This window comes from Myotis brandtii, unplaced genomic scaffold, assembly GCF_000412655.1.
Source record: "Myotis brandtii unplaced genomic scaffold, ASM41265v1 scaffold43, whole genome shotgun sequence".
NCBI lineage: Eukaryota > Metazoa > Chordata > Mammalia > Chiroptera > Vespertilionidae > Myotis > Myotis brandtii.
In genome coordinates, this window is record NW_005366455.1 from 1524971 (window position 1) to 1547308 (window position 22338).

The 22338-nt window shown below is 42.6% G+C and overlaps 1 protein-coding gene and 1 long non-coding RNA gene across 8 annotated transcripts in view; one reads left to right on the forward strand and one right to left on the reverse strand.

The window, feature by feature from the left end:
• The window catches only part of PLEKHM3 (pleckstrin homology domain containing, family M, member 3), a 162666-nt gene that overhangs the window by 42189 nt on the left and 98139 nt on the right, over positions 1-22338 (forward strand). For all 7 annotated transcript variants that reach the window (XM_005874214.2, XM_014546076.1, XM_005874215.2 and 4 more), the window contains exon 4: positions 20427-20572. In XM_005874214.2, the coding sequence (XP_005874276.1) occupies positions 20427-20572 (146 nt within the window). The remainder of the gene's footprint in view (positions 1-20426; positions 20573-22338) is intronic.
• LOC102245148 overlaps positions 20196-22338 on the reverse strand; it is a 14095-nt gene continuing 11952 nt past the window's right edge. The window contains exon 4 of the long non-coding RNA XR_001363667.1: positions 20196-20277. This is a non-coding gene — a long non-coding RNA (uncharacterized LOC102245148). The remainder of the gene's footprint in view (positions 20278-22338) is intronic.

Consider the following 22338-nt stretch of genomic DNA (forward strand, 5'->3'; position numbering starts at 1 on the left):
TATATGTATATATGTGTGTGTATATATATATATATATTTATTTATTTATTTTATTGATTTCAGAGAGGAAGGGAGAGGGAGAGAGCAATGGAAACATCAATGATGAGAGAGAATCATTGATCAGCTGCCTCCTTCATGCCCCCTACTGGGGCTTGAGCCCGAAACCTCAGCATGTGCCCTTGACCAGAATCAAACCCGGGACCCTTCAGTCTGCAGGCCAATGCTCTATCCACTGAGCCAAACCGGCCAGGGCTATTTCCCCCCAACCTTGAATATGACCGTGAAGGGCTGCTGATAGTAAAATCTGTAAGTGGAGTTTGGTGGAGGGTTCATTTCAACAAGCATTTATTAAACTCCACACACATGCTCTGCCAGGCACCTTGGCAAATGCAAGTGGGGTGAGGTACAGGCCGTGCTTTTCAAAGATTTATAGAATCCCTTCCATGAGGGTATGAGGGGCTTGAAAGGGGTGAGCAGGAGAATGGGACTGGGAGATAAGGGGTTAAGCTTGTATGGCCATTGGCTTGGAGATCAATACATCCTGCTCTGTTTATGTCAGAGAATCCCTGTGGTAGAGAATTTGAAACCTGAAGAGCTGAAGTGGTGTCTCTCCCACTTCCCTATTTTAAACTTCGTCCTTATATTTCCTGCAGTATTAAACTCGGAAAAACCTGCTTGGCTTTTACTGCCTGTCTATCCAGGATAAAACTTGAACCTCTGTTGTGTGCTCATGCAGTAGGTGCTATGGGAGACATAAGAGAAGCATAGATAGGGGCTGGATCCCAGGACTTCAGAGTCTGGTTGAGGCTGCACAAAGGAAAACGGAGTACTAGACAAGTCAGTTTATGCTATATAGCAGCGATTTTCAACCGGTATGTCGCAAGAATTTTTAAAACATGCAATACCTGACCTCCTTTCCCTTAGGCTGTGAAATAAAAAAAATGACAACAGCCAACACAACAATAGCCATCCAGTGTGAATGAATCAAAATTATACCAATTTTTTTTTAGTTAGATTAGGTGTGCCACAGAATTTTAGTAATTAGTTTGTGTGCCATGAGATGAAAATGGTTGAAAATTGCTGCTATATAGCACTTAGTTTTCAAAAAAGCAAAAACCTCAAGACAGAGAAACTTGGGTTATCAGAAATTACAGTTATATAATTTTGTGAATGATCGGCTGCTTTACCCAAGGATTGTTGACTAATGGATCCCTTTCAGCCTAGAAGGCTGTCGTGAAAGGTGCATGATAATAGTGAGAAGCAGCATAACTTAGTAATTAAGATCAAGGACTTCGGAATCAGACTGGCTGGGTTTCCAGATCTGCTGCTCACTAACTGTGTGACCCTGGGTAAATTACTTAACCTCTCTGTATCTCCGTTTTTAAATCTCACATGTGGGAAAAGAATCACATCTACTTCCTAAGTTTCTAGTGAGAATAAAATGAGTTAACAGGGCTTGGAACTGTGCCTGGCACACAGTAAGTGCTATATAAGGGTTAGCTATTTTTACTATTTGCCCAGATAGGACAATAATTACCTCGATAAAGATATCAGTGGCACACTTATCAAATTTGTAGCGTTACCAAAACTAGGTTGGACAAATAATATGCTTAATGACAGAATCCAGATTCTGAAACATAAGCAAGAGGAATGAACCAAACAAGATGTGATTTAGTAGGGATAAACAGACACTCCTATACTTATATTCAGAAAATTAACTGCAAAGATATAAGGTAGAGGACACTCCATCTAACAGCAGCTTGTGTGGGCAAACAAACGAGGCAACAGGAAGCCAAAATCTGTGCTGCTGTGGTTACATCAAATCATGCACAGCAGGTCTATTGGTAGAGACCACATTCTCATTGTGTTCTCCATGGGCAGACCTGGACATTTCAGTTATGGATGCTGCCCCTGTAGAGCAGACAACCACATCTGTTGACATGTGATAGGATAGTGAAGGCACTAAATAAAATGTCATACAAATATGACCTAGACTAGGGAGAGAATAAGTGTTGTCTCCACTTAGAAAATAGGCTTTCTCTGTGTCGTTTCTTTGGCAAAGGTTATAGAAATGTCCAGAGTGGAATGGATTTTTCTTAAGATTTGATGGTCATGGGTGAAAACGAGTAGAGTGGCAAGAGCTCTGGTCAATGAGACTGGAAGACCTCGAGTTTTGACCTCAAGGCAAGTCACTTAACCTGTCTGAGCTAGTTTTCTCATCTGCAAGATGACAGATTTATTAATTCAGCCCTTCTGAAAATGTTTATTGGAGCCCTACTATGTTCTAAGCACTGTACTTGATGCACAGTGAACAAGATAATGCCATTATGTGTCTTCACGGAAATTGGAAGCCAGACAAACAAGTAATTATAGCACACAGTTGAACTTGAAGGTTTGTGAGTTTTCTTCCAATACATCCATCTTTCTGGGATATTTTAGAGGGAATGGCCTTGTATTATATGGTCCCTTTTATCTCTCATTCTATGAATCTTTAATGTCTACAGAAGATTAGAGAGAATTAGATGAATGTGGTCCTCCATTTAAACCTCATTTAATAAGTAATACCTTTTTTCCTTAGGGAAGAGATTTTAAACCTGTAGAAGTATCACTTGAGTAAGAAGACTGGAGACACAAATCTTTTTCCTGGCTCTGATGTCTATCATTGGATAAATTACTTTGCTTTTTACCCTCCTCCCCGCCCTTTTTTTCCCCAGTTTTGTTTCTAGGTTCAGAAAATCATTTTAAATAAAAATGAATGTATATTAAGAATATAAATATACACTGAAATAATGGATTTAATGGAAGAAGAAGAATGTTATATAATTTGGGTTGAACTATTTCACATTAAAAAATTCAGAGAGATTTGATCACTTTATATAAGTAGGCCTTTTGATTTTATAGGACATAAATTTGCTTTTTTGATTTATTCCTGGTATTCTCATCATAGAAGTCACATGTTGGTCTTTGATATGTTTCAGAAGAATAAAATCATTTTGAATTTCAGAAGATATGGATCTTTTGATAGACCTTCCTGAACTTCATAGGCCATAACTGTGCTATCATTTTTTTTTAAGCTGTTCATTTCTCTCAGTCTTTGTTGCTATACTTTGGTCTGGAAAGTTCTTGTACCTTTTTGTAGCTTCCTTTATGGTTAACATAGTTCTCATCATGTGTTCATTTCCGGCTAAACTTCTAAAAGAAGTGTTAATGTACTATTGGACTCTACATTGAGTTAAAAGTTTCTATCTATTGACCTTTCATTAGGAGAGAAATTGATCTAGGTGCAGTTTTAGAATAGATTGGGGTATCTTATCTGGGGGTATGTCAATATTCTCCTTAATTTCCTTGAAAAACTGAGCTTTCACAGGCTCCTCTAAGCGTAAGAGCTACTTGAGAGGTTTTCTAAAATCCATTTCTGCCTAAAAGCAGAAACATACTTAAGTAAAAACTTGCAATTTTTAAATACAGCTCTAAGTAAGAAATTCTAATAATATAGTGATACCATTTTACTTCTCGCATTACTATTTTCTTTTTTAAAATTTTATCAAATATATTTATTAATTTTTTAATCTCTATTGTTGAAAGTATTATATACGTCTCCCCTTCTCCCCCCATTGACCTCTTGTAGCCCACCCCTACCTCTCCCCCGCCTCCGCTTTCATCACCGTATTGTCTGTGTCCATGGGTTATGCATATATGCATACAAGTTCTTTGGTTGATCTCTTTCTGCCCACCCACCCTCCGCATTACTGTTTTCTTCCAATCATTCATTCATTCAACAAACATGTAGTCCCAGAAATTTAAGTGTTGGGGTAAACTAAAAGTTAATTTTAGCAGTAGAAAATATGACTGTATACTGGTCTTTATACTTTGAAATATGTTAACATAGAAAATGTTTTAATTAAATCACATTAATAAAAAACAGAGCATGAAACTTCTTTACACGTTTCAATAAAAAATGGAGCTGGCCTGCAAAGCAGTGAACTGAGATGAGAGGAGACATGCAATCTTCTGGGTATAGTTTTGTATTATGCTTTGTTGAAGACTTTTGGGTGTGGAAAATCCTTTACACTCTTAAGGACTTCCTTCCAAACCTCCCTTGACTACCCTGCCCCCCACCTTACTCTAATCCCCTAGGTAGAATTGAGCATTCCTCTTGCATGACCCCACCCCCTCCACTCTCCTGGACTCCTGCCCTGGGCCTATAACTTTCGTCTGACTTTTGAGAGCAGGGCCCAGCACTGTTCAAAGTGTGGCCAGAGCACCATTTGTATCAGTTTCATGAGGGTGATGTGGGGAGTATTGGTTGGACTCTTCCCTGTTGAAGTCAGGATCTCTGGGATCGGGCCTAGAGATTTTAACAAACTTTCCAGTTGATTTGATTGCATACAAAGTTTGAGAAGCCACCAGCTCTCCCATAGAATGTTCTTAGTGAATGAACCAAGTCATTCTTCAGTTTTCTCTGGGTTATTAAGCACACTTCCTTCAATTGTTTCTTCAACATATGTCCAACGTTTGCTGATAATCTCCAGGTTTCCATGTCTTCCTTATATTCTGGAAACTGCAATGATGTTCTCATAGGGTTCTACCCAGCGATGAATACAAACGAAAGAAGAGATTAGTTCAAGATGTTACCCACATTCTAGCTTCCTTTTTAATACATCCTAACATTCCGCCTAGTTTTATTTTATACTTGATAAGCATACTTAGCATTTGAATTTTTTAAAATATATTTTTATTGATTTCAGAGAGGAAGGGAGGGTGAGAGAGAGATAGATACATCAATGATGAGAGAGAATCATTGATCAGCTGCCTCCTGCACGCCCCCTACTGGGGATCGAGCCCGCAACCCCGGCATATGCCCTTGACCGGAATCAAACCCGCAACCCTTCAGTCCGCAGGTCAACGCTCTATCCACTGAACCAAGCCGGCTAGGGCAGCGTTTGAATTTTGAGATAGCCTTGACCTCTCTCACTCTCTCTGCTACCAGTTGGGTCGTCTTTCACCAAGACAACTACAGTGGTCTTCTAACCAGTCTTCTGCTGCCAGTCTAACCTTCCCAAGTCTTGTCTTAACTGCAGAGCATGTGATCTTATAAAATTCACATGGACCCTCTTTCCAGTCCTTCAGCAGCTCCCCACATCTTTTGGCAAGATGAGCATCCTTACAGTTACCCCGAATGATCTGACTCCTGTCCCCTACTCACATTCAACTCTTGCCCTCTAGTCACTCTCTCCCTCATTCATTTCCAGTCAGCCACTGGGGTGTGCCTTCCAGCACTGACTGCACCACAGGGGAGGGAAGGTTTCTAGTGGTCTCTTCTTGGGTCTTCCTGGGATCAAGCAGCTCAGAAGCAACCAAGAAACTGGCTGGCTCTGGGCTGCCCGCCTTGGCTGCAGCCTCCCAGAGCCCCCGCACCGGTGGTGGGATAATGTGCACATCGGTGACTTTATGATCCCCACTCGCAAATCTTGGCTTGAAATAGCGAGCATTTTCTTTTCTAACGGATATTATAAAGGTGACCAACAAAATGAATTTTATGTATTAGCTTTCACGGAAAATGGTTCAGTGTGTGCTATACACCACTTCTAGAAGGGAACTAGGATTCCAAAGCCAAAGACATGCAGGCTTGTATCAATTTTAAAAGATTGAAAATCACATTCTTTTCTTTCCCCCAGCCTTATTGAGTTATCATTGACAGATAACATTGTGTATCTCTAAGGTGTAGAGTGTGATATACGTATATATTGTGAGGTGATTGCCATGTTAAAGTTGGCTAAGACATCACCTCACGTAGTGAACATTTTTTTTTGGTTTTTGTGAGAATAAGATTTATTCTATTATCAACTGTCAAATATACAATACAGTATTGTTAACTGCAGTCATCATGCTGTACATTAGATCCCCAGCTATACTGAGACATAACTGATGTAACATTGTGTATGTTTAAGGTGTACAGTGTGATGCTTTGCTAAGCATAGATTCTGCAAAATGAGTACCACAATAAGGTTAGTTAACACACCCGTCACTTCACTTAGTTGTGTGTGTGTGTGTGGTGAGAATTTTTAAGATCTACCGTCTTAGAAACTTTCAAGTATAAAATACAATATTGTTGACTATAGTCACCATGCTAAAAATCACATTCTAGCCAGTTATGTGCCAAGGTTGTGTCCTGCTCATTTTTTTCAGTAAAGTGAATCACGGGGGCTGAATCAGAGGCCTTGCTGAAAACAAATCGCCAGCCCTTGCCTCTGACAGAGGATAGACTTAGTTGGAAAGTCTTGGTCTCTTTCTCCATCTTTACCAATAAAGATGCTCTTTCCAGCCCCCAGACGTTAGACCAGACAGAATAGTAGTCACACATGACTTGGTGGCTGGGAAGCACCCACGCTCAGTGGGATAAGTAAGACATTAGGAGTACAAGCTCGGTCTTCCGTTTATAGCCCTGCCTCTGGTTGATTATACAGCCTCGAGCCAGCCTTTTCACAGTCTTGCGGGTCAGCATCTTCGACACTATAACTTGAGGGAAGATGAAGCTGCCTTGATTATGTACCATTCAAATGTTACAAAGTACCGGCCAAACCAGAAGTGCCCAATCTTAATTTAGTAATATTGTACATCACTGCATTTCCCCCCGCCCAGAAAATATGAGAGGTTCTCCACACAATTTCTTAGATGATCAGAAGTCTGATTGTGGTCTAACAATGGATGGGAAACCTTGAGGAAAACTGTGTGTCTCATCCATGGTAGGATGAGGAACTTCAACTGAGTGGAAGGTGCCCCATAATGCAGAGGGTTGTCCTGGCATCCTCCTGAGCCCAGCTCTCCGGGACGATCCTCATCTCAGGGATCTTCACCCACTGACACCCATGTTCTGGTTGCCTGATTACCTTCCCCTTACTTCCCCACGGGTTATTGGGTGCTGTCTGTGTGAGCCATCATCCTTCCAGGGGCTTTGCAGAGTTAAAAATCCTACCTCTTCATTCTGCTCCCAGGGGTCAGGAAGATGGAGACCACGATAGCCACGTGCATTGTTTATGGATCACATACTAGACCAGCCGTGGGCAAACTACGGCCCGCGGGCCGGATCCGGCCAGTTTGAAATGAATAAAACTAAAAAAAAAAAAAAAAGACCGTACCCTTTTATGTAACGATGTTTACTTTGAATTTATATTAGTTCACACAAACACTCCATCCATGCTTTTGTTCCGGCCCTCCGGTCCAGTTTAAGAACCCATTGTGGCCCTCGAGTCAAAAAGTTTGCCCACCCCTGTACTAGACCCTTACATTTGATAGGCTTATTCACAGCTGGAGCCAGTCCCCAAGGCCCTGCCTCCTGCAGGCTAGGCTGAGCAGGCCAGGTCCTTCGACACTCACCAGTCAGATACCTTATTTTTCCATTTGTGAGGAAGGCTGGATACGCCATGGGAGAGAAGCTGGGGATATATTACTCTAGAAGAGTAGCAATGAGGACCAGGAAATAAGGGTGTCCCACCTACCACTTCTAAATCTCCTGATATAAGCAGCCTATTTTCAAATACTAAATATATGGTTAAAAGATTAGCTTTGGAAGTGATCACAGACCTGTGTGGGTTTTTTGTGGGTTTTTTTAATCCTCACCCAAGGATTTTTTTTTGTCATTGATTTTCAGATAGAGTAGAAGGGAGGGAGGTAGAAGGGGGGAAAGAGAGAGAGGGGGAGAAACATCGACATGAGAGATACACATTGGTTGGTTGCCTCTCGTACACTCCCTGAATGGGGTCAAACCCGAAACTGAGGTACATGCCCTTGACTGGGAATCGGATGCTGGGCCACAGGGTGGTGCTATAACCACTGAACAACCCAGCCAAGGCCAAACCTGTGTTTTTAGAGAGACAGAAAAGCATGGAAAGCAGGCCAAAGAAGGCATAAGGGAAAAGAAAAAGGAATACAGTGGACCAAGGCAGTCCTCAAGTCTTCTAGAACACGAAGAATTCAGTTTAGGGTGAAAATGAAGAAATTCAAGCGTGGATTTGAAGGAAGCTGATGAAAGTGGTCTTTTCACTTTGAGACTATTTCTAGCACTATTCACATCCACTCTCATGACTTTAATTTTATGAAATTGTTGTCATTACTAAAATAGCTCAAGGAGAAATTACTCTAAGAGATGCTGCCATGGAGGTTTTAGCAAAGAGGAAAGGTTGTGTTTTAAAGATACTGCCAAGTTCAAAGAGATAAGACTCTCACAAAATAGCAGGGGAGAGAAACAAGCATCAAGAATGGGGAGTGACGTGAGAGAGAAGTGGTGGGACAGTGTATGTGGCAGAAACTCCAGCTGGAAGAGGCTGATGTATGTAGGGATGTCTATGTACCGCAGGCTGGAAGGAGACAGTAAGGAAAGACAGGTTGCTTTTCAGGTAAACCAGAAAGTTAATCTGAATTTCCCAAGCAATACTCGGTCATTGACTTTTGAAGCAATCGGGATAGAGCTGTAACGAGGGAATCGCTAACGAGTTAGTGCTGGCTTAATACAATGTTAAATGCCAGGGAAAATCAGTGTAGCAAGAACGTAATTTGGGCAGACAATGGATTCTCTGTGAGAAAAAAAGGGTTCAGAGCAGGGCTGGGACTCGGCTGAGGGCACAAAATTTAAGGGGATGCCAAAAGCCCTCAGTCATCAAGGTAAGTCATATTTTAATGTAACATTATTGAACAATCAAAAATAATACCAAAAAATCCATGAAGAACAAAATACAAAATTTTAAATAGAGACAGGACAGTCGGGCTGATTTTTCCTGTGGCCTCAGGCTCTGATACGGTTCAGAGGAACATCCCATAAGAGTTTGTGTAGTAAGACAACTTCCCCCAAAGCTGTCAGTGTAAGTTCCAAGTAGCCCGGCCCAGCATCTGCCTCGTTACAAGGATGGCGAGGCTGACCTTCCATTGCTGTCCGGGACTGCAGGGCTCCCACTTTTAAGGGAGAACTGACAGAGCAGGAGGTAAGTGGTGATAGAGGAGCCTTAGTCCCACCACTGGCTGCTTTCATGTCTCAAATAATCAGCTTAGTTTGGCCTCTTCTGACTCTGCAGTTGTTTTTCAAATAAGAGTTATTCGTAGGCAATGTTTCACCAGAAGGATTAACTCGTGAAGGGAAGAGCCTCGAGCTGGGAGCTGTGTTACTGCAGGTAGTCTAGTGGGCGGTGCCTCCCTTGGATGGCACCTCTTTGCTCCAACCTGGCAGCATGACTGGTTTCTGTAGATAAGGAGGTAGAGCTGGTGCAAGGGTGTTTTCTCCTCCCCGTAGTAGATGGCATATCCCTCGCTTGTGGAGAACAGTGACTAGGTAATCACTTACCTTGCTCACTCGCCTTTGTACTGTCTCGGGGTTTTCCAGCAGTGGCACTGTTGGCATTTTGTACCAGATAATTCTTTGTCGTGGGAGGCTGCCTATGAATTGAGGGATGTTTGGAAACATCGCTGGTCTCTACCCATTCGGTGCCAGTAGCTACCCTGACTCACCCCTTTGTGGAAACCAAAGATGTCTCTCGATGTTGCAGATGTCCCCGATTGGGACAGAAGTCTCCCCTGGTGGTGACACTGTGCTGCCAAGAAACAAGAGCTACTAACTCTCTCTTCGCTTCCTCGCGCTGCTCTCCCTCACTTCTGTAGGAAGTAATAAGTGTCTCCTTACTGAAATGCATGTTGATTATTTCAGACCATCTCATGGCTCATAATAAGACCTCAGCATCGTCACGGGTAGCTTTAAGTAAAAGTAGTAGGTTATAGAAATGGAACCCTCACCCACCATCATTCAGTGTAAATCTATGAGATGCTTTCAGTCACAAGTAACAGGAAATCGAATTCAAACTGATTTGTACAATAAAAGGGAATTGTTTTCCATCGGTGGATCTTTAGGCATCAGTTGATCTGCTAGCTCAAATTTTTGAACTCTATTTTTTTAAATTAGTGTTTCAAACAAACGATATTTTCTCCCCCAAAGTTCTCTTCTGACTGATAGATTTCTCACGTAATAGTCGTAAGCTCAGCACATCCTGGGCATTTTTGAGGAGCCCCTTGCCATGCTCTTCCCTCTAGTCAGCTGCCAAATGGTTTGCATTTGCTCTCCATCGTATTTCCTCCTTTCCCCCCTGGGGTCTCCCCTGCGCCCTGCTTACTCAAGCTCAGACTGGTGCACTAACTTACCAACCGTCCCTGCTTCCAGTGTCTTCTTGCCAGTTAATCTTTCCAAAGCTGAGGTTGCTGTTCTGCTTCAAACCACCCTAGCTGGTCCTGTATCTTATTGATTAGTTCGGACTCCTTCCCGTGAGCATCCAGGATCCTTAGGTTCTAGCCTCAGTTCATCCTTCAAAGCTCTCCCCACGTCCCTCTGGCTACAGTGAGCTTCAGACAACTGGCAAAGTCAGTGTTTTCCAAGCGGGCTCCCATTTTTCTGACTTGAACTTTCATTTGTCAAAATCTTTTTTCTTTAAGGCCCAGCTGGAATGTCCCTGTGTCCACACAGCCGTCCTCGTCCTCTATCTCCACAATTAGACGGACTGCTTTCTCCTTTGCGCCTCTCTTATCTTCTGCTTCCCACCTTATAGAGTTGTATTCTTTCCTCCCCGCCCCCACCTTCATATTCAGAGATGATGCTACTGCTTGTGAGGTCCAAGGCTGAATCACTAATGAACTAAATTATGTATTTTTGTATAGTTGATTCATATTTTCTGTGCTTGTCATATTGTCATCCACAGCAGACAATTTTTCTAATATCTCCCACAAGGAGATAGCCACGTGGAAATTCACCTATTAGTTCACTGTGTTGCTCACAAAGTGCCACACACCAGCCAGTTCAGTGAGGCCCTGCCTTTTTTGCCAGATGTATACCCATGGACAGAATGCGTTTATCACCTTCTGCCTCAGTTTCTTCATTTGTAAAAAGGGGATAATACCCACCTCATAGAATTAGTGAGAAGTGTGTGTGTGTGTGTGTGTGTGTGTGTGTGTGTGTGTGTGAAGTGTGCATAACACTGCCTGGCATATAGTATGCACTATGTAGAAATTTATTTGTCCCTTTCCCTGTTTGTAATTTCCATTTTAAATTGTGTTCCATTTTCTTGAAAGTCTTTGGGGAAAGAGCAGATGGGGACAGAAGTTAATGAGAAAGTCTGAGAGGGAAACAAGTATGAAAAAATACTAAATTTAGACTGATTTAAATATACTAGATGGTGAATTTGTAGCATTTCATTATTAAACTTTTCTTATCTTACCCTACTATAAATACCGGTATTGAAGCATCTGGTCGTAAGAAAAATTGAAAGTAACTAAACAACTCAAATTATTTCTTTGGAAGTGAAAATATGTGTCACAGATTGTTATATTTATAAATCAAAGAAGGTAGCTATTTAGTACGTAGAAAAGCAGTCAGAGTCTCTAGAGCAGTGAACATATTTACTTACTTCCCTTAGCAAAAATCAAGATTTATTGCCTTTCAAGATAAATTTTGACTAAATATTGACTTTAGGTTCTCAATCATTGTTTACCTGAAAGACTAATAAATCTTGACACTTCTCAGCTTGAGTTGGAGTCTACTTGGTATTTATTAATTTATTTAATAAGATTTATAATCTTAACATTCCATGAGCTTGAATAAACAAACATTATAGAGTTTAGCAAGAGTAGAAAGTCTTTAGTTTATATTTTCTTTCTTCCTTTTTTTTTTCTTTTTTGCTGCAAAAAAAGCTTTATTGTTTTCAGTTGGTCCACGGCTTGAGAGAGGGCTCCAGGGTGGTAAACACTGCCTAGTGGCTGCAGGGGGCAGGAGCTCTGACACCAAGGGGGTGCAGAGGGGCCCCTCCAAGCCTACTAGGCTCCGGAGGCTCCTAGTCCTGCTTGAGGGTGAGCCTTCCCAAGAGAGATTCACCCAGCCCAGCCTGCACAGGTTAGTCAGATGCTCGCCCATCTTCCTGATGAGTTTCTCCTCCTCATCTAGGAAATGACTCTCCGGGAAGTCACAGAGATGGAGGTCAGTATGGGCAGTACCCCGGTGCACACATCCCAAAACACTAGGCTCAGTTTTTCTCCAGGGCCATGGCGGTTTCATGGCGTTCATGGCTCTACCCCCCTCATCTTGGGACGGCTTCTGCATGTCCTGGAAAAGGATGCGGCCACCGTTTGGCATTTTTACGAGAAGCTGGGTGCTTTTGTGCTTCTCCTTGACCAACTCACAGATGTGGCCCATGCCCTCCAGAGCCACATGGTGGAAATACAAGCCCAGAGAGAGGTAGGCATAGGAGGCCCGTAGATGCAAGTTGACCAGGTGGTTGGTGGTGGCCTCCACCTGGGTGGAATAATTCTGCTAAATCTGGGAGCTAATGGTTGTTCGACAATGAGGAGCTAAACAAAAGTCTGTGCCCGATGGTCCTGGAGACAGAGGATGGCTGACAAGATGGTTTACAGTGGTTCTCAACCTTCTGGCCCTTTAAATACAGTTCCTCATGTTGTGACCCAACCATAAAATTATTTTCGTTGCTACTTCATAACTGTAATGTTGCTACTGTTAGGAATCATAATGTAAATATCTGATATGCAGGATGGTCTTAGGTGACCCCTGTGAAAGGGTCATTCGACCGCCAAAGGGGTCGCGACCCACAGGTTGAGAACCGCTAGTTTTGGCGGTGGGACTGGAAAGGAGTTTGGAGGGTGGAAGAAGGGGGACTCCCAGGTCTGTTCTTTCCAAATACTGTTGAAACAAGAGACAGGTTTAGGGCACCCCTGACAGGCTGCCTTATAATTTCAATCAGCAGCAATTACATAGCATGTGATTTTCACTTCACTTCTTATTTAAACATAGTACATTTAAATAGTCACTGCTAAAAAACCACACACACCTACTTTAGACTTGTAGAATACTTCTAAATTTTAAACCAGTTGTTATTCAGATTGGATTTTTACAAGTATCTTTTTTTGGTTGCCTTAGTCCTGCAAGTAAAATCAAGTAACACATGATTAGACTTTTAGATGGCCTCTGTCCTGGTCAGTTGCTGCCTGTTGGTCTCAGCCTCAGTCTGTTTCTCTAGATATAATGTGGATTGAACACTCATTGTGTCCAGGGGCAGCACTAATAGGTTACAGGCATAACATGCACCATATTGCTGTGTGGAAATGAAAACCCTTTAGTCAGGTGCTTCCATTTTGTCCAACAGGAGTTACTTCTCATATTCTTGAGGACAGAGCTGTCCTGGCAACTGCTACAGCCCATTCTGCAAGTGCCAACAAGTTATCCTAGATGCGTGTCAGCCACAGTGGGAAGTGTCCTTCAAGTGCTTTATTTATGCTTCTTACATGTCAGCCCCTTGTCTGTGCAGCCCAACTTTTTGAGTCAAAGTTTTGGCCAATAATAAGTGACAATTTTTTTTCACTCTCTCACTGTTATAAAGGCCATTTATAGACAAACATAAAATGAAGCCTATCAGGAAAGGGTTATTTTTCTGATGGACAGAAATGAACTTTGGTATAGCTTTGGGGAGAACCCGTCAGTGCATTTCAAGATTGTGCTCTGCTTTATTGTGCTTCACAGATGTTGTGTTTTTTAATAATTGAAGGCAAGACCTTATACCAGTAAAGCGATTACTACTCTCTTCATTGCAGCACTGTATTTATTGGGGTGGTCTGGAACCAAACCCACAATATTTCCGAGGTATGCCTATATGTGTATTTCCTTCCAGCCATGAATTTTCATCCTCTGGGAAGAGAATTCACTATCAAAAGACTTAAAACCTTATGGAGAAATAGTTTTGAGATACTGCAGTTTAAAGCGAGCCCAGAAAGTAAAAAAAAAAAAAAAAAAAGGGACTACCAGCAGTCTGCCATACTACAGAGTGGGCAAAAGTGGGTGTACAGTTGTGAGTACGTGAAATGTATTATTATTTTTTAACCAGAGGCCCAGTGCACGAAATTCATGCACTCGGGGCGGGGGTGCGGTTCCTCAGCCCAGCCTATGCCCTCTCGCAGTCCGGGAGCCCTCAGGGCATGTCCGACTGCTGCAGAGGTGGGAGAGACTCCCACCACCACCACTGCACTTGCCAGCTGTGAGCCCGGCTTCTGGCTTAACAGCCCTTCCCTTGTGGGAGCGTACTGATCACCAGGGGGAAGCTCCTGTGTTGAGCATCTGCCCCCTGGTTGTCAGTGCTCATCATAGTGACCGGTCACTCCGCCGTTCAGTCGATTTGCATATTAGCCTCTTATTATATAGGATTATTGTATTATTTATTTGTATTAATTCCATATGAACAACTGTAAACCTACTTTGCTCATGCCTATATTCACATTAGCAATCTAAACAGTACACATGGGTTTTTCTTGATTTTCCCTTTTGTTCCTTTAGTTTCACTTGAGATGCTTATGGGTGCTATTTGCTTTGGGACAGACAAAATGCATACTCAGAGGCATTTGTTTTCGTGTGCCTGATTCTCCATTCAAATATTTCATGTTGTAATTGATTTAATGACTAAGGAGGTGCCTCCTACTTTGTGGCTCACTCACCACCTTGTCCCACAGACCGAGTAACTTAGCCATTCGATATGGGGAAAGTTTTAGATCACTTACAGTAGTCCCCCCTCACCCACAGTTCTGCTTTCTGGGGTTTCCCTTATTCATGGTCAACCTTGGAAAGAAAATATTAAATGGAAAATTTCGGAAATAAACTATTCATAAGTTTTAAATTGCATGCCGTTCTTAGTAGCCTAATGAAATTTCACACCATCCTGCTCCGTCCCACCGGGGACATGAGTCATCCCTTTGTCCAGTGTATCCCTCCCCTCCAAGTAGTCACTTAAGTAGCCGCCTGGATTATCAGATCAACTGTTGAGGTATTGCAGTGCTTGTGTTCGAGTAACCCTTATCTTATTGTTGTAATTGTTCTGTTTCCTTATTAGGTTCTGTTGTTAATCTCTTACTGTGCCTAATTTATAAATTACTTTATCATAGGTATGCATATCGAGGAAACATAACATTATGTATAGGGTCTGGTACTCTCCGCAGTCTTGGGCATCCTTGGGGTTCTTGGGTCATATCTATCCCTCACAGATGACGGGGGACTAAACAGGTGTTTCTCGATGTCCCTCCCCCGGCTCTTTTCATTACCGTTATGTAGAATTCCGTAGCCTCAGTTCCACGGGCTACGGGCTACCGGGTTACCTAACCTGAGAACACATCCCAGCCCGCCCCCTCCTGCCGTGGAGGATGCAAGCCGGCCCCAGCTTGGCTTGGTCTCCACTTCCTTTAATGGACACCAGAACCACATGGCAAAGAAAGTGCTTCTGCTCTCTCTCCAGCAGTCCAACGCCGTGCCCAGCTTTGTGCAGATGCCAGGCTCACTAAACATAATTTTCAATTGTATACCTAATGTGACACCTTATTTTTAAAAGTACATGTTTAACTCTTAACTGCTTAAAGAGCCTATGGTTACAGACTGGAAGCTGGGAAAGCTAAGTTCTTTATGATTCTGCGCCCCCCCCGCCCCAAATTCTTGTAAAATAGCAAGTCATTTTCTTCTTTTTGGCAATTCTGGTCTCTAAAGCATATGGTCAAGCCACATTTTGCACAATGCTTACCACAGCTCACTGTCCCATGCCCGGACACTGGACAGAACGGAGGAGGGAGGGACAGGGCAGTCCCCTTCCCTCTCCTGGGGCCACCTCTCTCTGCCCTGTGTGCATATAGTGAAAGGGGTAAGCAACTTGCCAGTTTTATGTTTTCTATTTTAACAGAGCAAATGGAAATTTGTCCTCACACTCTCTTTATTTCCCCCCCTCCCTTTTATAGAGGTGCCTTCTTTTTTTCTTTCTTTCTTTTTTTCTCTTTGTCCCTGTTCTCTTCTTAAAGCTGTCTACCGTCCAAATACAAAATACTGGCTTTACCTTACCAAGTTGGGTAAAGGGGGTAGGTAGCACGGCTGTGTGTGTGCTTTCCTCAGTGAGAGACTCACCTGGGTCCAGCCAGAGCCCTTGCTACTTTTCTCTTACGCCCATGAATTTTCCAACTGCTGGTCAGGGGCTGCAGGACTGAGCTGGTAGCCGTGCAATAGAGAAAAGCTGGCTCCTCCTCAGAGCTCATCTCAGTAACGCCACGTTGCAGCCAATTGAGCTAGCTGGGTACACTTGTGAGAAGAAAGATTGTGCCTTTGCGGAGCGTTATGCCAAAATTTCTGCTTCAGCCCCCAGCAACAGATTCTTTGGGGTGTCTTAAAAGGCCATTTGGGAAATGGACTTACATGCAGCAAATAGGATTTCGGTTAAATGGTTACATTTGTTTCCCAAAGTGTATCAGGGGGAAGCTAAACTCTTCAGAGCATGTGTTCATTAAAGATTTGAAGTGGGGTGGGAAGCAATAAAAAAAAAAAAAGGCCAGTGGGTTCTCTTGTGAGATAGTTTTTTGTTCCTATGAATTGAATACACTCTCTGAAAAGTTTCAAAAAGAGACTGGGAAGAATGTATTTGCTTTGATCCAACATGTGGAGTGTTCCCCACTATAAATGCCCTTTAATTTAGAAACATTGTTGAAAAGTCTATTTGAAAGTACATACAAATATAATATGTAAATAAGCTCTAATTAGTTATTTCAATTAATTATTTTTTGTTTCTGCTTCCCAGCTCTCTTTTTCTCCCCATAATGTTGCTTGTCAGAGTCCACCTTTGGCACCCTCCAAAAAATGTGTTTTTCTAACAGTAATTATTGAGAAAACACATTTTTCCCTCCATGGAAAACTTTATAATGATAGTGGGATCCCAGATTCTGTATGTTTATAAGGAATTGTTTGAGACATTTTTAGTCTATGATTTGCTAGTATATTGAAGAAGGAAATCTTGCAGTTAATTGAAAGAATGGGTGTTTCCTTCTTCAAATAAATGGTGTGTGTTGGTTTTAGAAAATGAATCTGCATCAGGCTACCAACTAGCTTCTAATCTTTCCCGACGATCCAATGTTCTTTCATTGGACTTGAAGATGAAAAGCTTTAATTCTTTCTAAGTCAACTAAGATTCTTCTCAGTGGGGACAATGGACGCTCTGGAAAAACATGGGTATAGTGAACTCGGGTTGTTCCTATGCAGCAGATTTTTGGAAATAGACTGAGAACCTGAAATGTTGATTTTGGAAGCCTAGAAAGTAAACTGTGGGACAGATTATGAGCTTTTCACTGATAAAGTGCACTTTCCTTGAATCAAATGAGAACTCTAGAGCTTGGAGGGCTTTGGCAGCCACCTCGAGACCAGGGAGCAATGTTCAGTTTTTACCACCTCAGCTCCTGGGTGTGGTTGGGTAGAAATGCAAGTTCCTGGGCCCGACTCCAGTCTACAGAATCAAAATCTCTGGGGTGGGATCCACGCTTTTCACAAACATTTCTAGAAAATTCTGACGCTCAGCAAATTTGGCAAACTGCCGATTTAGGCTAACCCATTGATTCTGCAGTGAGGAAAGCAGGCCCAGAGAGTTGATGGGTCAGACGCCCATTGTAACCGAGGCAAGAACAAGCTTCCTGACTCTAGACTTGTGCTGTCTCTGCACCATGTATCCAAAACAGACCTAAGCAGGACTGTTAGGGTAGGTTGAAACCTACTTCTGTTACTAGGGGTGATTTCATCACCGAGATTTGGAGAGAATGGTTCTCAATAGGGTATAAAGGTAAAGACACCCAAGGCCTAGAGGTCGGAGGTTTTGTGCTGGGGCCTCTGTCTAAACCAGTGGTTGGCAAACTGCGGCTCGCGAGCCACATGCGGCTCTTTGGCCCCTTGAGTCTGGCTCTTCCACAAAATACCGACTTCTGCGCATGGGCCACGAAGTTTCAATCGCACTGTACATGCGCGCCCGCACGTGGTATTTTGTGGAAGAGCCACACTCAAGGGGCCAAAGAGCCGCATGTGGCTCGCGAGCCGCAGTTTGCCGACCACTGGTCTAAACTAAAACCTGAAGGAACCTGAGCCGTGTCGTCTGTTCTCTTTTCTATGAGCCTGGAGACCTATGCAAATAGGTAAGGATGTTTAGCTCATTTGTTAGCTCATATAGTTGCGCCCCAGCACATTAGGCATTGGATACGTGTGCCTGGTTGAGATACACATCTTTAGGCTATATGCTTTCTTAAAGTGCATTGTGTGTTCTAATATTGCCTACAGATGTTCCATCTAGAAAATTATAATAAAGTCATTAAAAAGTACAGACTGAAAAACCCAGTAGTACCTACTGAAGCATATATGAATATCCAGAAAATGCTTACTGATGTTTATTATATTCAAATAACCAGAAAAGATAAAATAACCTAAATTTGTTTTGACAGTATTCTGTGGTGAGAGTTTCAACTATGATGATGATCCTGAGTTTCTACAAGATCAGGATCACTTTCTAAGTCATCAGGGAAGGCTGAGTTCCATTCAGCCTCACTTCAGCATTAAGTCAGTTGACTGCCTATTTTTGGAAACTGCAATATCCCAGTGTCTAGAATATGTCACAGTCCACTCAACTCTGTCCCATAGTTCACATAGGAGTACATGTGTAATGTAGAATTCTTAGAATAGGCAACGTATTTTCATAGGGAAATGAACAAAAGTAGGCTGCGTCAAGAGGCAGATCCCGGGTAGCGGATCAATTCTAGAACAGCCATGGGAAATTTAAATCTTTATGTAAGCATGTGGCTGTACATATGCTAAATGATATTCCGTTTCTCATCCCTTCCACATAAACATGTATTGATGGTTTGCTTGTGCAAAGCCTTGTGTTAAGTGCTGAGGATAAAAAATAGGTCTGAGAAGTTTGCAGTGTGGTTCTGGCTGTCCCAGCACATAGAGAGGCCACCGAGCTGAAGGCAGTGCGGTCGGGGAGTGCAGCAGACAGCATTCCAGCGTTCAGAGCTAGTGATTGTGACGGCACCTCCCGCGCACCCGACAGAGGCACCGTGTGTGTTGGGTTCTTCCTTATCTTTCACACATACCTCATCCCTCAGGAGCTCGGATTTTGTTGCTGTTCTAGGAAGGAAGAGTAGTATCGAGCTCTTGAAGCCTAACACCAACACATTTACTTCTGTCTTTCATACCTCTCCTATTTAAAAACAGTAGGATCTCATTCTTTCTGGCCCATGCACTATGAAATGGCTTAATTACTGACGCCATTTTATTTGTGATGACAGTGAAAGTTCTGTGAGCTTTGTGATCCTTTTATTCAGGCTCTTCGTGTTGAATCAGTATCTTCTTTAGTTGGGGATTTGTTAAATAAATGTGTTTTAGCTCCTTCTAATGGAAACGGGGTGCAACACTGATCATTATTATTAGTAGTACTTTATTTTGTACCCATATATGAAATTGGCTTAATATGAGATTTCTTTGAAAAATGTAGTTCTTAGCACCCAACCATGAAATGGGCCATATGGAAGGAGTTCTAAAATGAAAGCTGTAAATCAAAAAATGTCAGAAAACAGCTGCTGTTGATGTAATCATGACTACCTGTTCTGGATTTTGTCCATTGGATTGACTGTGACAGCGTCTCTACACTCACCAGCAGAAGGTGGTTCCATCTAAAAACCAATGGCTCCTCTGCGGCAGAGCCATGGTTATTACCAGGACAGTGCTCACAGAACCATGGACTCCCATGGACACGAAAAGGGCCTTAGCCATCACTTGCAGGCAACCAGTGGCCTTGAGTAATCGGCAGGATTTGGCAAAGTAGAGATTTGGAGAAGAGGACCTTGTGTAAGGAGAAATAATGTGCACCAAGTTATGGAGGGTGGAGAGAGCACACTGTTTACTTGGGGAACAGTGTGGAGAGTTCTCTGACTGGAATAAAGAGGTTATATTCCCACTGGAGAGTAAGCAATAGAGTAGGTAGTTGGAAAGGCGAGTTGGAGGCCAATTAATGGACAAATTCCTTTCATTTATTTTGGAAGCAAAGGAAGGCTCTACCTAGCAGTTTTTAGGATCATTTTAGAGTCAGACAAGCATAGATCAAAATCCAACTCCACCTCTTATTGGCTGGGTGACCTCAAGACAAAATACAAACCTGGCTAAAACCTTAGTTTATTCATCTGTGCAATAGAGCTGATATAGTTCTCTCATAGAGAAGTGTGGCTTGTATAAGATCCTGTATGAGAGGCCCCAGCAAAGTGCCTCGTGAAAACAGGGTCTCTGAGGGAAGCAAGGAGAGAGACAAGTGGGGGTGCAGGGAGGCTTACCGGCTGAAGAGCTGGAATCAGAACAGACCAGAAATGGACCAGTTTCAGTGGTTCTCCCAGGAGCCAGGGGAGGGAACTCTTGGGCTGGAAAGAAGGACACATGCATATACATGGATTCTCTGCAACTTCTGTCCTGTTGTGGAATTTTGTTTAACTTGACATGAGCGTTGTGTAGCCTTTTCCTGTGCTGTTAAAAGTACAATAATCATAGACCTTTGCTTTGTTTTGAACAGGATGCCAGCGATCCATAGGGCTTTCCAATGGGAAAGCCAAGGTGTGCAATTACAGCGGGTGGTATTACTGCAGCAGCTGCCACGTGGACGACAGTTTCCTCATCCCGGCACGCGTAGTCCACAACTGGGATACGTCAAAATACAAGGTAGGTGCAAAAACTCCGTGCACTTCATGACAGCAACTTGTCACATGGATTATTAAGATAATGACATGAGCATTTGGAGCAAACTTGAGGTAGTTTTATAAAAGCTACAAGATCTCCCACTTTCTACTCTGCTGTGTCATCTCTCTTCCTTCTGTGGTCATAACCACCGGAACTCACATGCTGATTCCCACTTTTAGCTCCAGGTTTGCTACTGAAAGTGAGGTCTGTGGAATTAATTACCTAATGGACATCCCAGCTTTAGGTTTATTTTTTTAAATTAAATCTTTATTGTTCAGATTATTACATTAGTTACTCTTTTTTCCCACCATAACTCCCCTCCACCCAGTTCCCACCCCACCCACCGCCCTCACTCCCCACCCACTGTCCTAATCCATAGGTGCACGATTATTGTCCAATCTCTTCCCTCACCCCCCACATCCCTTTCCCCCCCAAGAATAGTCAGTCCATTCCCATTCTATGTCCCTGATTCTATTACAATCATCAGTCATACTGTTCATCAGATTATTTATTCACTTGATTTTCCCCCCAAGAGTCAGTCCATTCCCATTCTATGTCCCTGATTCTATTACAATCATCAGTCATACTGTTCATCAGATTATTTATTCACTTGATGATTAGATTCACTTGTTGATAGATGTGTATTTGTTGTTCATAATTTGTATCTTTACCTTTTTCTTCTTCTTCCTCTTCTTAAAGGATACCTTTCAGCATTTCATATAATACTGGTTTGGTGGTGATGAACTCCTTTAGCTTTTCCTTATCTGTGAAGCTCTTTATCTGACCTTCAATTCTGAATGATAGCTTTGCTGGATAAAGTAATCTTGGTTGTAGGTTCTTGCTATTCATCACTTTGAATATTTCTTGCCACTCCCTTCTGGCCTGCAAAGTTTCTGTTGAGAAATCAGCTGACAGTCGTATGGGTACTCCCTTATAGGTAACTGACTTTTTTTCTCTTGCTGCTTTTAAGATTCTCTCTTTGTCTTTTGCTCTTGGCATTTTAATTATGATGTGTCTTGGTGTGGTCCTCTTTGGATTCCTTTTGTTTGGGGTTCTCTGCGCTTCCTGGACTTGTAAGTCTATTTCTTTCACCAGGTAGGGGAAGTTTTCTGTCATTATTTCTTCAAATAGGTTTTCAATATCTTGCTCTCTCTCATCTTCTGGTACCCCTATAATTCTGATGTTGGTACGTTTGAAGCTGTCCCAGAGGCTCCTTACACTATCTTCGTATTTTTGGGTTCTTTTTTCATTTTGCTTTTCCGGTTGGGTGTTTCTCGCTTCTTCGCATTTCGAATCTTTGACTTGATTCTTGCGCTCCTCTGGTCTGCTGTTGGGAGTCTGTATAATATTCTTTATTTCAGTCAGTGTATGCTTACTTTCTAGATGGTCCTTTATCACACCATCGAGGGTCTCATTAGATTTCCTGTACATCTCATCAAGTTTATCGACAGACTCTAGAAGCCTCTTGAGAGACCTCAAAAGTGTGGTTCTGAACTCAATATCCTCCCTTGATAGTTTTGTCCTGTTTCTTTGTCTCCGCATTTTTTACGCTTTCTTGGTACACCCCCTAGTGGTCTTTGTGCGCAGTCTTGTTGTAGCTAAGCCTTGATTGTTGTAGGTATCACTGGGAGGAATTGACCTCCAGGCCAATTGGCTGTGAGAATCACCTATGTCTACCGTGGGAGAACTTCCTGTGCTGGAGACACCCTTATGGGGCAAGGTTTGCTTCAGTGGGGCTTTGGTGCTCA